The following is a 17,382-nucleotide window of genomic DNA, read 5'->3' as shown; positions in this document are numbered from 1 at the left end:
AGTATTTCCATCCTACATTAAAATACTTGACGAATAGTGTTCTTGTACGGATCACGAGTGAGACCCTGAAGATTGAAATTATACCCTAATTTTTCACGAACAAATTTGCAACTTTCTTCTGAGGGAGTTTTAGAGTAACTTTCAAATCGAGGAACATGAAGAGTAGTTCAAAGGGATTCCACATCAATGGTAACCCTATATTGACCATATCCAATAGTTCCAGTGATGGTTCAAGCAACAATATCAACAGAGCATTTATAGTAAAAATCACATACTTGTTTAGGGTAGAAGGGGTTCGGTAAGTCGCAGAATGCATATTGAAGAGGACCGCTCTTAACAAAGTCGACAAAATCTCCGATTCTTGAGTTTGAGAATTGCTTTGGGATTTCATCCGAGAACGCAACATTTGTCGATTGAATGATGATGGTAGAGTCAGGAGCATGAGGACCTTTGATGATGTTAGCGTTGGGGGAAAAGTCGTACAAGGGCTTTGACATGGTGAAAGCTTTGAGGGAGATGACGATTTGGAGTCTTTTTTAGAGAGAGATTAATTGCTTGAATTGCTTGTAAAAGTGACCTAGGATGAAGAATTCCTAATTTATACCCAAAAAGTTTCTTCCTTTTTACGTAATCATGACTGACGATTTATGTGTCGTAAATATCTCATATGCCAAGATAATGAAGAATCTTTTTAGAAGTTATCCAAAGAGTTACCGTTGATACAAGGAAGTTACATCAGTGAGACAAGTCATCAGCAGCAATGAGCATCAACTTAAGCGATCAACAAATGAATTTATGATAATCATATAGTTAGTTTGTGATGTCTCCTAATAGTGTGGGCAAAAACTACCATTCACTGACATAGTATTGGGAGATCTCATCAGTGTGTTGTTTCATACACTGAATCATAAATCAACTTTATTAGAAGAAAAATGGTAAGAGTGGATAGGTGCATGTAACATATCACGGACAATGATATAACCATCGGCACAGATTTGTCAAGCTCTCATCAATGTATGGTATATTATGCTAAATCATAAAACTTTAAAGAAGAATATAAGGGCAAGAATGGATTGGTGCATGTGATAGCCTACGGTACATAGACTAACCATCGGCACAGACTTTCAAACTTTTATCAGTGTGTAGTTTTACACAGTGAATCATCAAGTTCTGTATTAGAAGACTTGTGGAGAGAATGGATTGTTTTAGTCACGCTGAGGTGAAATCAGCATGAATCATTAATAGCTTAACTCATTAACAAGAAGTGGTTTAAACTTCAATATCATGGAGTAAGCTATAATCTAGAATCAAATATTCACCGTTAAATCATAATGGTACCATATAATACCTCAGACTAAGAGGTCGGGGACATGAACAACCCTTTGTCATTGAAGGACCAGACAAGTATCTCTTACGCTGATGACTATGCAATCAGGGTAAGCCATTGGGTTTTGCTCAATGTTTCAGTGGAACATGAGACTTGATGCATACGGAAAGCATGCTTCCAGGGACAGGGTCAGGTGAGAGATAATTGAATAAAAAATGAACACCCCAGCCTTTTTATCGATTTTTTTATTTGGACCAGGCAATGTCACTTAGAAAGTTTAGACAGTGCTAGACAGTCAGCGTGAGGGGGTGACTCAATGTTCTCAACAGATGGTCTCATTGATGATAAACTTTGATAGATTTAGTCACATACAATAGCATGCTTCTAGGTATAAGAATGTGTCAAAAGTTGCATACTAGGCTTAGAGTTGCCATCGTCAGATTCCCTTTATAAAAGAATAAACAATATAAGAATACAAAAAAAAGAGTTAGTCAAACAAGAAAATATTCTCAGAAAGGAGATAAAAACTCGTTCCATCAAATCTTTGGAATTGAATGGTCATAAATCCTTTTCCATTTTCCAAGATATCTACCGCTTTATTTTTTAGTTATAAAAGATAGCAAACAAGATCAACCATATCACACAAAAACAACACTATTCATAGTAAACAAAGAGAGAGAATGCCTTTAATCGTTGAGATTCTGCATATTGATTCCAAGCTTCATGTTCACCAAGAACAAAAGAAGAACATGGACCGGTCTTTGTAACCAACGAGTTAAAAGGATCCAATATTTGTAACCTTCGAGTTATGTGAGTCACCAAGACAATACTCGAAGATTCCATTCATTAAGATCCATGAAGGAAGAGAATGTGGGATCACTGTCTTATTGAAGACACCTTTGGATCTTTGAGGTGATGGAGTTGGAGTGACAGCGTCTCTGGAAGTTAGGCGTATCAGGTCACGGAACTCCACTTCATATCATTGCAACCAAAATAGTTTGTTCAAGACATAAGAGATATGTACCTAGAAGAACATCTGGTGGCACAGTTATCCCCCATCTAGTCTCATCAACATGAAGCAACATGTCAATCAGCATGTGCATCAGCGTCAGTGAGAGGGCAGTTGATGCTAAAGAAAAAATGTAGATTCAGCGTCAAGTAGCTCTTACAAGAAAGGTGATGCATTCAAGTAATGACACGTTGATCTTATCAGTTAAGATCATTTTTGAGATGGAGATGGAAGGTCCTAACACATACAGAGGAAAGATAAAAACGAACATTGCCAATATTAGTAGCAAAATGTGTATTTACAATGTATACTCCTTTGGTTAAACAAAACAAAATTTTAATGCACAAAAAGATATATTAAATAAAAAATAGCAGCTTATGTTCAGGATTTTTAAAAGTAGCAAAGCATAAAACAAAAATAAAGTATCAGCGTCTAAACCAATAAATCAAACCATATAAATATTGTTCTCCCTGAGAGCAGAAAGCACAATTTTGTTTTCAGAATCAAACACTTTTACCTCATGATGGTTGAAAAGAAATTTGTAACTAGCATCACAAAGTTGACTGATGGAGATGAAGTTTCCTTTCAGACCTTCTACATAAAACACATCCTCCAGCTTAATCGTCATGCATTCAAAAGTTCCAACACCTATAACATCTCTTCCACTATTATCACCAAAGGTTACCATTAGACCATCCTTCTCTGCAAAATCTGTTAAGAGGGACTTGTAACCGGTCAAGTGTCTAGAGCTTCCACTGTCTAGGTACCAAGTTTGTCCTAGATTTGGACTTGATCCTTGTCTAAGTACCAAGTTTGTCCTAGATTTGGACTTGATCCTTTAAAAGTGTGAGAACTATCAGTGTCACATATTCCATCTGGGGAATCATTTATAAAATCCATAAGACCCCTGGCATTCAGCCCCTCATCTTCAGATGTATCCTCTTCTTCTACCCATTCTTCATGATCCTCTTGTTTTGCAATGAAAGCTTTCGGCAGAGAGATGTTTTCCTTCTTCATGTGAACCACCAGCTTCTTGTACAAGACTTTATAGTTCTCAGGGCTCTGGGCTTCTTTCTTCTCCTTGCAGTCCCTGGCAAAATGGTCAGGGATTCCACAATTAAAGAAATTACTTGAATTTCTCTTCTCGGAAGTGGATCTCCTTGTTGAACTACTTCCCTTGAACTGAGCTCTTCCAACCCCGTTTTCTCTGCTTTCTTCATAGTGCTTGACGATAAGTGCAGCGCTGGCAACAAGCTCATCAGTGAGATCTTCATCACTCTCTTCACTCTGATCTGAGTTATCTGAGTCGTTGATGTGCTTCATTTCTTCATTTTGAGACACCAGTGCAATAGATGTTTCCTTGTTCGAGTCCTTCATGATTTCTTTACAAAGAGCTTTGGTCTCTTCATAATTTCATAGATTACCGAACAAAGAATTCAGATCCATGGTATCGATCTTTTCACCATTCTTGAGAACATCAGCGTGATGTTCCCAGCTTTTTCCAAGAGAATCGAGAAATTTCGAAACCAACTGAGATGGATGCTTGATGATTCCCAGTCTGTGCATATCATTAACCAAGCAGTTAAACCTATTGAAGGTTTGGGTAAGAGACTCACCTTGTTGAGCAAAGAAATGCTTGTATCTCCAATTAAGGTTGTTGATGGTCGTAGCCTGGACTTCCACGGTTCCTTCATAATCCATTGTCAGCGTATCCATCATCTCTTGTGCTGACTCACAATTTTGTACGAGATGATACACGTGGTAGGGAAGAGAGTTTCCAATAGTAGTACTCGCTTTCACATCAAGACTAAGCAGTCTTTTGTCATCGTCATCATAACTCGTTTCTGGATTTTGCTTCAGGGGGGCAACAGGACCGTTGTTAACCATGGGTTGGTACATAGGAACATAGAGGCCCTTTTCAACAATATTTATCATCTCATAGTCAATGGTTTCAAGAACAACCATGGCCTTTGTCTTCCACATAGCGAAATTGTGTTCATCAAAAAGAGGAATTTTTTTTAGGCCAAAGGATTTGAGATTCGACATGATTACTTGAGTGTATCACAAACCCGCTCTGATACCAATTGGAGGTTTGTATCGATCGGATACACTTCAAGTATAAATATGAAAGAGAAACTAAATTAAAGAAAATAAAGAACGTAAATTAAATGATACAAAGAGTTCTCCAAATTTTTCTTTCACCAAGAAAGAGTTTTGTCTTCACCAAGAAGAAGGTTTGTCACAAAGATGGTCACCAAGACAAACTCTCTACATTAGGGTTTACCCTAATGTAGATTATATACTAATCTATGCAAGTAAATCCCTTGATTGAAGGGATTGCGTCTAATCTATACTACGAACCGATCTTATCACAAAGATACCAGATATGTGATCTATTCTATACTTATCTATATCATTACCTAATATACAAAAGATTACATAGAATAACTACACTATACGCTGATGCCGATAAGCTTGATACGATGGCAATGTTGATCTTGTACATGCTGACGCTGACAAATAATGTAGAGTGTTTGACTCATCAAATCATAAGGTGTGACCTTACAACATCACCTTGGCTCAACATCTTCTTGGCTCAACATCTTCACTTGGCTCAACATCTCCTTGGTTTAACATCACCTTGGCGCAACTTCAGATATGATTAGTGCATCATGCTATCATTTGGCTCAACATCCTTAAGGATGACACAACTTCCTTCTACATGGCGCAACATGATGCTCCATGTTGCTGCAAGTTGCTCCAAGCCACTCCAAGTTGCTCTAAACCACCTTTTGGAAGATTCGTTCCTTTATCACTTGATCCATTCCTTTGTCTAATGATCCATTCCTTTCTCAGAATATTTTTTCCTTTGTCACATGCTCCATGAACTTTAAGTGCTCAATTGTGCTCTAAGTGCTCCATGTTGGACAAGATTTCATACCCCAACTGATGCAGATCACTTGTAGATAAAACATGGATAAACCTGAAAAAAAGAATAAAGAGAAAAGAAAGCACTTGTAAATATTAGATACAGAAATTTAGCAAGCTATGTAAACTTCTGTGAAAGCAAAATAAAGTACTTGTTTTTGTGTTTTTGTTTTTAAGAAAGAAAATAAAAGCATGGTTTTTCAAATCAAGCTAAAAATAATTAAGTCATTGAAAGCATGCTGAAATCAATAATCAATTTATTCAGGGTCTTCTCATCCAATGCCTTAGTGAAAATGTCATCCAATTGATCAGTGGATGGAATGTAGAATAATTCCACTTTGCCCTTTGAATTATGTCCCTAATGAAATGATGACGGATGTCAATATGCTTGGACTTAGAATTTTACATAGGTTTTTGAATCATTTTGATGGAACTGGTGTTATCATAGCAAATGGGAGTCTTTGTGAAGTTGAAGCCATAATCTTGAAGCTGGTTTTGAATCCAAAGAATCTGAGCACAACATATTCCAATGGCTACATATTCAGCTTCAGCGGTAGAGCAAGCTACTGACGTCTGCTTCTTGCTGGACCAACTCACCAGTCTATTTCCCAGCATTTGAGCTCCTCCTGAAGTACTTTTTCGATCAATCCCACACCCACCATGATCTGAGTTAGTGTATCCTACCAGCTTAAACTCAGAGTCACGAGGATATCATAACCTAATATTGGGTGTATGTTTCAAGTAATGAAAGATCCTTTTTACAACGAGAAGATGAGATTCCTTAGGATAGGCTGGATAACGAGCATACAATATGGTGGTGAACATAATGTCAAGGCGACTAGCAGTAAAATAGAGAAGTGATCCTATAATCCCCCCAGTTGCATTCACATCAGCGCCAGTTAGATCAATGGAGATAGACGTTGATGAAGACATTGGAGTCTTCACTGGTTTGCTATCAGAAAGACCAAACTTCTTCAGTATGTTTGCAACGTTTTTAGCTTGACAGAAAAATATTCCATCAGTGAGTTGTTTGACCTACAAACCTAAAAAGAAAGTTAGTTCACCCATCATAACCATTTCAAATTTCTTGGCCATAACCTCAACGAACTCAGAACTCAGTTTTTCATCAGTAGGTCCGAAAATGATATCATCAACATACACTTGAGCAAGTATGATATGAGATCCTGATTGCTTGATGAACAAATTGTTGTCAATTTTTGCTCGTTTGTATCCAATCTCCAGAAGATAACTAGCCAATGTGTCATACCATGCCATGGAAGCCTGCTTCAAACCATAGACAACTTTATCAAGACGATATACATTATTAGGAAATTCTTCACTTTAAAACCATGGATGTTGTTTTAGAAAAACTTCTTTTTAAATATTCCCATGTAAGAAGGTTGTCTTTACATCCATTTGATAGACCTTGAAGTTCTTCGATGAGGCAAAATCAAGGAACAGGCGAATTGCCTCAAGTCTAGCTACATGGGCGAAGGTTTCGTCATAGTCCAAACCTTCCAGCTGACAATATCCTTGGGCCACAAGTCTTGCTTTGTTTCTAATAACAATTCTATCTTCATCCATCTTGTTCCTGAACACCCAACGAGTACCGATAATAGCCCTTCCTTGAGTCCTGGGAAAGAGAGTTCACACTCGATGACGCTCAAACTCATTTAGTTCGTCTTGTATAGAATTGATCTAGTCAGCTTCTTTGAAAGCATCAACAACATTCTTTGGTTCGATCATTGAGATAAAGTTCACAAACATGCAAAAGTTATTGTTGACTCTGCTGCGAGTGAGAATCCCAGAATTGACGTCTCCAATGATTTGAGATTCAGGATGATCTCGAAGAATTCTAGGATTAGAATTTTCATTCAAATTATTTGGAACTGAATCTTCCTGATTTGAGGAGTTGGATGGTTCAGCTTCTTCAAAGACGACAACTTGATATTCAGAGTCAGAATGGGAACTGACAATTTGATTAATATTAGGAAGAACACGCTCGGTGACATTTGGCAAAAACTCAGGAACAGGGTCTGGTGGACTGAAAGTTAGTTCACTTAGAATGGAAGGCGTGTGATCAATTCGGTCATATATGAATGAATCTTCATCGAATGTGACATGAGCAGCTTCCTCAACAGTTTGCCTTGAAAGATTGAATACCCTGAAAGCCTTTGACACACTAGACTACCCTAGAAACACTCCTTCATCAGCTTTCTCTTCGAACTTTAAACGTTGATCTCTTTGATTCAAAATATATCAATTCGAATGGAAGGCGTATGATCAATTCGGTCATAGATGAATGAATCTTCATCGAATGTGACATGAGCAGCTTCCTCAACAGTTTGCCTTGAAAGATTGAATACCCTGAAAGCCTTTGGCACACTAGACTACCCTAGAAACACTCCTTCGTCAGCTTTCTCTTCGAACTTTAAATGTTGATCTCTTTGATTCAAAATATATCAATTCGAATGGAAGGCGTATGATCAATTCGGTCACGGATGAATAAATCTTCATCGAATGTGACATGAGCAGCTTCCTCAACAGTTTGCCTTGAAAGATTGAATACCCTGAAAGCCTTTGACACACTAGACTACCCTAGAAACACTCCTTCATCAGCTTTCGCTTTGAACTTTAAACGCTGATCTCTTTGATTCAAAATATATCAGACATATCCAAATACATGAAAGTAAGAAATATTAGGTTTTCTTCCTTTAAGCATCTCATAGGCGGTTTTCCCATGACGCTTTACAATGATGGAATGGTTTTGAGTGTAACAAGTTGTGTTGACAGCTTCAGCCCAAAAGGATAGAGGAAGACCACCTTCAACAACCATAGTTCGCCCAGCTTCAATGAGAGTCTCATTTCGTCTTTCAGCAACGCCATGTTGTTGGGGGCTCTAACAGCAGAGAAATTTTGAGAAATCCCTAAATTTGAGCAAAAATCTTCTAGAGAGGAATTTCTGAATTTGGTGCGATGATCACTACGTAATTGCCTGATTTTATGATCATAAAGAACTTCCCATTGCTGGATTAGAAATGATTTCATCAGCAGCATGACTTTTCTTTCTCAAAAAGATCACCCATGTAAATCTTGAACATTCATCTACGAAGACAAGAATGAACTTCTTTCCAGATCTCGACTTGACGGGAACTGGTCCAAATAGATCCATATGAAGAAGATGAAATCGTTTGGTGATGGAGGAACATTACTTTGGCTTGAAGGATGACCTAGTTTGCTTTTCTCTTTCACACGTTGAACATAGTTTATCTTTGACAAACTGCATCTTAGAAATTTCTCGCACACGCTGATTCCCATAAATCTTTGATATGTTCTTAAATTTCAAGTGAGATAGTCTCTTGTGCCACATCCAATTCATATGAGATTGAGCATGAGAGAAGAAGCAACGTTGAAGAGAATTGTCAGTAGAAAACATGTCCAGAACATAAATGTCATTCTGTCGATTTGCAGTCAGTACAGTGACATTCTTTTGATCAGCAACTTTTCCTTCCTTTTTGTTGAAATGTACTTCATAGTCAGCATCACACAGTTGGCTGATTGAGATGACATTGTGTTGAAGACCTTTTACGTATGAAACATTCTTGAATACAACATAGTTGCATTTAATAGTGCCATATCCCTTTGTAGCTCCCTTGCTATTATCTCCATATGTAACAGTTGGTCCATCTTTTTTACGAACTCGTCCAAAAGTGACTTGAATCTTGTCATATGTCTTGAACTACCACTATCTAAGTACCAAATATGTTCTTTACCCTGAAAAACTAAAATATACAATTAGTATCCACTTGGCCCGTTTTGCAATGGGTCATTTAAGAGAAAATATTATAACATGCATCAGGGAGACAATTTACTGAGTTTCCCTTCTTGATCCATTTTTTGTTTTTAGTCAAGATGTTGTCAGCGCGAACAAAGCTTTCTTCAAAGGTACACTCGTTGACTATGTGAGAAGCATCACCACACCGATAACAAACTCTTTTTCCATAATTCTTTCTTTTAATATTAGAACTTTGATTTCTTTTAAAAATCGAATTGAGGAATCTTGATCATTAGATTTGAAAACTCTTGCTTTAGTTCTGGACCAAGGAGTGCCATTGATGATGTGCTTAGATTCCATTTGTTCATGGGACATAGAAGAGAGGGATGAATCATATGAGGTAGAGACCTTTGATTGACCTATAAATTCAGTTTTGCTAACAGAACACTGAGGAAACATGCTGAGAATTTCGTTTACAGAATGAACTTCACCATTGGAGATGGGAAATTTAAGCAGGATCTTAGTGGAGGGCAAAACATACTCATGATGAGGAGGTTGAAGAGAAGGTTCAAGAGCAGATAAACGAGATATACATTTGGTATTACCATTTGAGTCAGTAGTACAATGATTATCAATCAGATTTTGATTTATGTAACAAGTATTGACAAATCTAGTTTAAAATCGTTCTCGATACTATCATCGTTATAAAAAGTTTGTTTAATCTCAACCCTTTTGATTAAAGAAACACAACCCTCAATATCACCACCAAGGATTTTCTCACACCGATCAGGAATTTGACCATTAATAATTCTCGTGACATTACAGTGGGAAAAAGCCCAATCATTTAAAATAAGCTTAATTCTTCTTGCATGATCAATAACTTTTTCCTTTTCAGCGTGAAGAAAATTATTGGTCGGTAAGATACAAGAGTTTTCCCTTTTTAAAAGAGAAAGGGATTTCTCAGAAAAAGATGGTTTTTCTTTAAGATTTTTCTACTCAAACATAAGAGAATATTTTTCTTTATTGGAGATAGAAATATCAAAACGTAAATTATCAAACATGGCAACCTTTTCAATATAATAGTAATTAACAACATTCTTTACCTGATACATGGAGGCTGAGTCCCAGTCCTGAGACTTAGAATCCTTGGCTGCTTGAGACTGGTCAGCGTCAAAAGTACTGATGTTATCCTTTGGTGCTTCAGTATGAGACTCGTTGATTTGAACCATGAGACACTTACCTTTTGAAGCTTCATCATCAGAAGGTCCTTCTCTATTGAAAGCGGTTGATAAGGTGTTCATTATCTCTTCTGCAGTTGAGCAGTTTTGAACCAAACGATAGACATGATATGGAAGAGAGTTTCCAATATCAAGCCTTACATTTAGTTCAAGATTTAGAACTCGTTTCTCTTCCTTGTTGTATCCCAGTACTGACTTCTGCTTTATCCCACTATCAGATGCATTATCATTGGATAACTGATGCATGGTGGTGGTGGTACCCTTGTTAATAACATCAAGCATGTCATAGTCCATGATCTCGAGAACATCCATAGCCTTTGATTTCCATGCATCAAATTTGAGTTTATCAAAAGGAGGGATCTTGCCAACAACAGATTATTTGGGATTAAAAGAAGTCGACATGATGACTTGAGTGTATCATAAGTCTACTCTTATACCAACTGAAGGTTTGTATCGGTCGAATACACTCAAGGATGAATAACAAAGAACGAATAAACAAAGCAAAGATTAAACTGAAGAACACGTACAATCATAAAGTTCCTTCACTAAGAAAGAAGGGTTCTCACCAAGAGAACGAGGTCACAAAGACGACATAAAGCATTACCTTAGGGTTTCACCCTAAGGTTTATTATATACGATTACAATAACTAATATCCCACTATTTTGGGGGCGCATACCTATCTAAGTAAAGGTCTGGTCCTAATCACTAAGATTACAGATCATATATCTGTTCTATATATACAACATATATCTGCCTAATATACAAAGATTACTTAAATTACGAAGTTCACATTGACGCTAATATACTTGGGTTGGCGATGGCATTGACGCTGGTGATCAGCGTGAAGTGTTTGACTTATCATATCATAAGGTGTGACCTTACATTTTATGTTTAGATTTCACACACGTTTTTTGAGAAAAAAAGGTTTACTCATGTTTTTTCTTTTTTGCACACGATCAGGTTTTGATAATTGAAACATAACAGAAAAAATAAGAGCTTGCAGGTCCTTTGACTCCACGGGGACAGGAAACAAAAAAAAGAGACAGAGACAGAAAGCATAAAAAGTTGTTGCCAAAAAAAGTATGGCAGCTTCTGTCACACAACTCCTTCTACACAAGAGAACGTTTTTCTCTGATTTGACTTCCTGTTGTCGTAGAACACACAGTAGAAAACAAATTCTTCACAGCAGAAAAAACACAGCAAAACACGCTTCTTCTATGCAGGTTTTGATCAAATTCTGTCCCACGAGCTGCTCTCTTCAATTACACAAACAGAAAAAAGAAAACCACACGATCTCTGATGCTCTGATACCAATTAAAAGCAATAAGAACTTAAAAGGAAAACAGAATAGTATCTTGCATAAACTCGCACACTTTTATTATTGAAGAAACTAGCTCAAAACTTCAATGCAATTGATTACAGGAACCTAACGAAAATCTATATATATACCGATCAAAACACATCAGAATATGTCTAGGAAACCTAATGGTAATCAATAAAACTTTCCTTATAATGCATTTCTTATTGCTCAAGGAAATACTAGGAATCCTTGGATGATACTTCAAGACTTAAACAACACTCCAAGTAAACCAAAATCTGGACCAGAACACGCCATTAGCCACATAGCCACATTTGTTCTCAGATAATTCACCAACATCAATAAAGACGGTACTTACAAAGTTCATGTTTAGATTACAACAAATTGGTTGATTAACCTCTAAATCAGAGATTATTGAGTTGTGAAGTCTGATATAACCGTTGACCTCATCGTTGCTATTGAGGAACTAAGTTATATAGTCCAATATGCTCCCTGACCATCTACAAAACGAGGTTTGTAGTTGCAATACTTAGGTGTTTGTTTTTACTGAGGCAAAAGGTCTATAGTATGCGGACCACATCTGCAAACTTCTACAGTAGAATAGGTGGACCAAACGTTTGTGGTCTGAAAGAAGAAGACTATTTTTTAACGTCTGCAAGCTGCCAAAATAAACTAAATTTTAAATAAACTTTTTTTTAACTTAAAATAGCTTTTCAATATTTTTATGACTTTATTATAATTAGCTAACAAATCTAGATCAAATTTTATATATTATTGTATAAAATTAAAATAAAATGGTACGAATTCACGGATATATTTGATAAAAAACAACAATGTTTTGGTCGCAAAGTTATACTTAAATATTGTAATTAGGGATTAGAGAATTTAATACATAAAATGGATGGAAATAACTTTGATTTTAAAATAAAAAATTTCATAATTTTTATGTTACTTTTATTCAATTAAATCAATTAAAAACTAATCGTAAATATTGTTCCAAAGAAATAGATAATACAAGATTATATATGTATATGTGTGTCTGTGTGTATATATATATATATATATATATATATATATATATATATATATATATATATATATATCACAAAAAATATTAGACAATATTAGGATTATTTTCATACATGTATAAACAGTTCCAACTACTACTATTGTAATAAAACCATTACTTATAAATTTGTCACTAATGTCATGGTTGTGTCGTCGAACATTTTTTTTTTTTTTTTTTTGAGTAGTGTACTTTTTTTTTTCAAATTGTTTGTCAAAAAGATCTATGTTTTAATTTAAAAAAAAAAACAAAAGCTATATGAGTTTTTTTAGGCTAATAGATGTTAGAAGACTTTGGTCCGTATCTACACCAAGAAGAGGATGTAGAGACATTTTTAGGTCTACGGTTTTCTAAAAAACAAACAGACAAACAAACAAACAAACAAACACCACCTTAGTCTTAAGATTATCCACATTCATGACCATACCCAACTTACACATTAATTAAAATAATAATTTCTCTTTCATCATGGCCAACTGAGAGTAGCAACTTAGAACAATTTTGACCCTTGATATCAACCGGGTTGGTCACCATCTATATTTTTCATATTATTTTAATAGATTTTTTTTGTCTTTAGTGAGCAACTAGTTGTAATAGGATACCGATGGAAGTAGTCTAAGGAATCATGGTGTTGGGTAACAAGGTTGCCGTGCTCGGTTTTAAGGAGTTGCGTTCCGAAGTGGCAAAACTATACTGCTCAACCAAACCAAATGGTGACATCTTGGGTTTATAAGGCCCACGATCAGTCCTAAGTCAACTTTTGTCATTATAAACATCTTAATATGCGTTTGTAACCCTAAACAGAAAGAGTGTGTGATGATTCTTTATTCTATAAATCTAATAAAATCTCATTCTAGTTCGCTTATGGATTAACACAGTTACTCTAATCATATAAACAATGTAAATCAATGTGTTCCTATTTTTAGCATCTTTAATGTGTGTTTTCATCACATCTTATATCTAATATTTCTAATAGTTGTAATTCTGTGAAAGCCATTCGCAAGACGAGAAAAAATAAAGTTGAAAATGTTTGATCGTCGATTTTACTTTATTCTACCTTGTGTTTTATTGTGATAAATAGTTATGTTGTATATGGATGGGATTTTACTTCTATTCTTTCGGAATAATGTTTATAGGAATTGAAACTAGAGACAAATGATAGAAAATGCATGAAAACGAAGCTAACATATTACGAGGAAAGGTGTGCAAAAAAGAATTGCATTTCAAAGCTTACAAGGGAAAAAGACTATTTTCTCACTATCATTTGTTCATCATTGTACAAGTGCATCACATCCATGAAGAATCCAACCAAGATCATGATGTGTTTTTTATGAAGATACGGAATGCTAATCCATAAAGGACTAATTATGGTGAGGTTATGATGATATTAGATTGGTTTTTCTTGATTATTACTTTTATTCAGAACAAAGAATGTCTTGTTATGATGGTTTCACCATTGTTAAGCTTTTAGGTATTTATACAATATTTGTGTTTCTTTAAAAGTGTGTTGCTTTAATAGTTAACACATGTATTTCCAACTCATTATTCATCGTGAGCTCAATTAGTGTAGGAGTTAAAAGACAAATAATCAACTCACATACATTATACCCAAGAAATGGTAACGAACCTTAACATTATTTTTATTATAAAGGGACCGATATCTGATAACTGGAATACCTGAGTACTCATTTACTTGAAAGAAACCCCCAAAAAATGTCTTTAGAACATTTCAAAAATCTGTTCAAGAAAAAAATCAGAAAACCAAATTCAAATATTAATCAAGCAAGAAAAATCATTTGTTTGTATAAAAAAAATGAAAATATTCAAAAAGAATAACAAAAACTTACATTTATGGGCATTTCTGCAATCACAAGATTGCTGCTTTCCTCAATGGTTTTAAGTGTCACCACTTCTCCCCCAACAACCATGTTAATCACAATCCCATCTACATTATTCAAGAACATAACTTTAAGATATTATTTTTATATAATTATTAATTAATAAGCAAGATGTATTAATAAAAAAAAATATGGAAAAAACCTGTAGCCAAACAAGTTGTCATTCGCCTCATATATGTCTCCTGATAAATATCAAATATCGTTTATTAAACAGAATCTGTACAAAAAAAAACTAGTTTATATGATCATATCATGGTATAATTGTATAAAAGTACCTTTTTTGTTGGGAGTTCATAGTTTATAAGAACACTAGAACTAATAGATGATTCTCCTGAAGCAAGAAGAGGAAGACAAGCATCAGTTGCAACTATCATATGAGATTTCTGTTCTTCCTTTTCATCTCCAGATTGAATGGATGCTGAATTTTGGTTCCATTTTGTTGTTGCATAACGAAATTTATCTAGAATCAATGCACGTTCAGCTTCAGTAAGATCACTATACTGAGAAGAAAAGGTTCAAGAAATTATTGATCTTGAATGCAAACGTCTTAAGAGAAACAGTTCAATGAAATACCAGAGGTGTAACAGAGATGTAGGAGATGTTGGAGATGGAAGAACAAACAGCATCAAGCTCATCACGTGTGCTGCAACAAACCACCATTGGCAGCCATGGACGACGCCCCGCCATTTCTAACAGATCTACCAATGTCTCCTGTCGATTTTCACTTAAAGCTTCAATCACAATCTCGAATTTTCTCCATGAATGTAATAGATGATTCGTATATACTTCCAAATTGCAGAGAAATATTGAATTACGAATCGGATTATAGTTGAAAAAATACACAATTTTCACCTCCGGATCGAGAAATGAACTTAATATGAATGATGAAGGATTTTTAGAGGTAAATTGAGGAAAGATCTAAATGAACATGGAGATAGAAAGTCGTTTATGTGGTTGAATTTTATAAAAGGGGTAAAATGAATTGATGATTCCGAATAAGAAACGATTTTTCTTAACTGAAACGTAAATAGAGCAAGAGATGGACCATCTTAAATTGGATTCTGTCGACGGCGAGATAGAAATGGCGTTGTGGACTGCAATATACACACAACATGATTCATCAAATTAGCTTCTCTATCCATTCTCGCTCTCGCTGTGGAAACAAACTAATTTCGAATTAACAAATGAATTACAGTGAAAAATTCAGATTCCGATACCTAATAGGAGCGGGAGCAGGAGAAGGATGTGAAGATGCCTCCATTATCTCCATCTCCGGCGAGAAACTCCGGCGAAAGAAAACCCTACCAGATCCTTCTCTTTGCAACGCAGTCAGGCAATAAGGTTTTACCAGTTCGTCGAGCATCGTGACTTATTTTAAGTAGTTTACAAAAGTAGTTCTTAGGATTAATTAATTGTCATATTTACTCTTTTTTCTTTCTATTTTTCTATAAAGGTCCTTACCATTTTGATTTTTGCCCTTTTATAAATGAGTTATAAATTATAAACACGTCATGGGGATGGAAAGAAAAAAAAATATTCGAACATGAAACTTTTGCAACGGTTTTTGCTCTGCATAATCCTAAATGAGGTATAGAAAAAATCTATAAAAAATATGAGTTTGAGATTGTGATGATATTAAGTTTTTTTCTGTCTAATTATTGATCATGTTATCTTACATGAACCTTTTATATTTTTATAATTTTTATAATTTTGTTATTAATATATACGATTTTTAAAATTATATTTAAATATTATAGGCGATATTATAAATACGAAATTTATTATGTATTTATTGCTTACATCATAATCCATAATATTGACATATAATACTTTCATAATTAAAATTGCAAAGTTGAGACTCACAAGCTCCTAGCATTTCGTACTCGATTATCCAAGTCGAAAGTATGTCGAGTTGATGACACCAGTATTCAACCACCTCTTTAGTCTCGTTCATCTCTCGTCTCACCAATTCTCGAGTCATGATCATCTCTCACCTTTTTACCGTCTAAGAAGTAGTGAAAGTTCCAAATGTTGCAAAGTAGCTAAAGTTGCCAAAGGTTACTACATAATCGAAGTTATCTAATAAAAAGTTGGAACATAAAGACAATTTTTTTTAAAAGTCAAGTAAGAGATTCTTGATCAAGATAATGAGTTCATTACAACACAGAATAGGGCCGATATTCTAAATAGTTTTTTTTAACAACGGCAATAACATTAAAACCAAAGATGCTAGAAAATTATATAGTACCCCAATCAAACTAACATTACCTCGGAAATTTAGCTATATACTTAATCCAATTGAAAAACAAAAAGTTGAATATCATCTGCCGTTCTTATGGATTGCATCTCCACTTTTTAAAAATGATATCATTCCTAGCTTTTCATAAAGACCACAACACTATGTAAGCCAAAAAAAAGAAACAATTATCAGATACAACCGACACAAATGAAGAAAAGCTCACATGGGCAACACCTATAGGTCTCAACCAAGCACAAAACTACTTCTCCGGACAAAACAATTCACTTTCAATGAGATGCAATTAATCCAATTGAAAGAGATCAACGCTTCTGGAGTCAAAATCAACCATGCACATTCCTAATGTGCTAACCGAGAAATATCCATTTGCAGCATCTTTAAAACTCCAAGAACTAAAAGACGAAGTCAAACTTACAATTAGCTTCGGAGAAAAAGGAGAAAGGACATTGACATTTATTTTTAATCTCAAATATGTATTGATAATTACATTGTAAGTGGTATTTCATGTGCAACTCCACAAGTTGATTCGTCTCTCTACCTCTTCTCGGTGGTCTACTCGAGCACC

General features: G+C 35.1%; 1 protein-coding gene across 2 annotated transcripts; it reads right to left on the bottom strand.

The window, feature by feature from the left end:
* Positions 1 to 14,147: 14,147 nt before the first annotated feature.
* Positions 14,148 to 15,938, bottom strand: LOC145109205 (initiation factor 4A-like protein). Of its 2 annotated transcripts, none has more exons than XM_079046323.1 (7): positions 15,778 to 15,938; positions 15,606 to 15,654; positions 15,134 to 15,271; positions 14,836 to 15,060; positions 14,703 to 14,742; positions 14,510 to 14,607; positions 14,148 to 14,399 (listed from the first exon to the last, which is right to left on the bottom strand). In XM_079046323.1, the coding sequence occupies exons 1-7, from the start codon at positions 15,921 to 15,923 to the stop codon at positions 14,382 to 14,384; spliced, it is 714 nt and encodes a 237-aa protein (XP_078902449.1). In that variant the 5' UTR covers positions 15,924 to 15,938; the 3' UTR covers positions 14,148 to 14,381. The 2 variants fall into 2 exon arrangements, with proteins under 2 accessions (XP_078902449.1, XP_078902450.1); XM_079046324.1 differs by having other exon boundaries at positions 15,606 to 15,713; positions 15,778 to 15,886.
* Positions 15,939 to 17,382: the final 1,444 nt, after the last annotated feature.

The sequence above is a fragment of the Lactuca virosa genome, chromosome 4 (assembly GCF_052849685.1).
Source record: "Lactuca virosa cultivar CGN04683 chromosome 4, Lactuca_virosa_CGN04683_v6, whole genome shotgun sequence".
In the NCBI taxonomy this organism is placed as follows: domain Eukaryota; kingdom Viridiplantae; phylum Streptophyta; class Magnoliopsida; order Asterales; family Asteraceae; genus Lactuca; species Lactuca virosa.
Note: the sequence above shows the minus strand (reverse complement) of the source record. Positions and strands in the feature narration are given on the sequence as shown.

What these genes read in the sequence shown, in the direction of transcription:
- LOC145109205 (XM_079046323.1), bottom strand. Translation starts at nt 15,923, where the DNA reads ATGCTCGACGAACTGGTAAAACCTTATTGCCTGACTGCGTTGCAAAGA. An exon ending in ACATCTCTGTTACACCTCTG is followed by an intron (nt 15,061 to 15,133) that starts GTATTTCATTGA and finishes TTTTCTTCTCAG; the next exon opens with TATAGTGATCTTACTGAAGC. An exon ending in GACAACTTGTTTGGCTACAG is followed by an intron (nt 14,608 to 14,702) that starts GTTTTTTCCATA and finishes TGAATAATGTAG; the next exon opens with ATGGGATTGTGATTAACATG.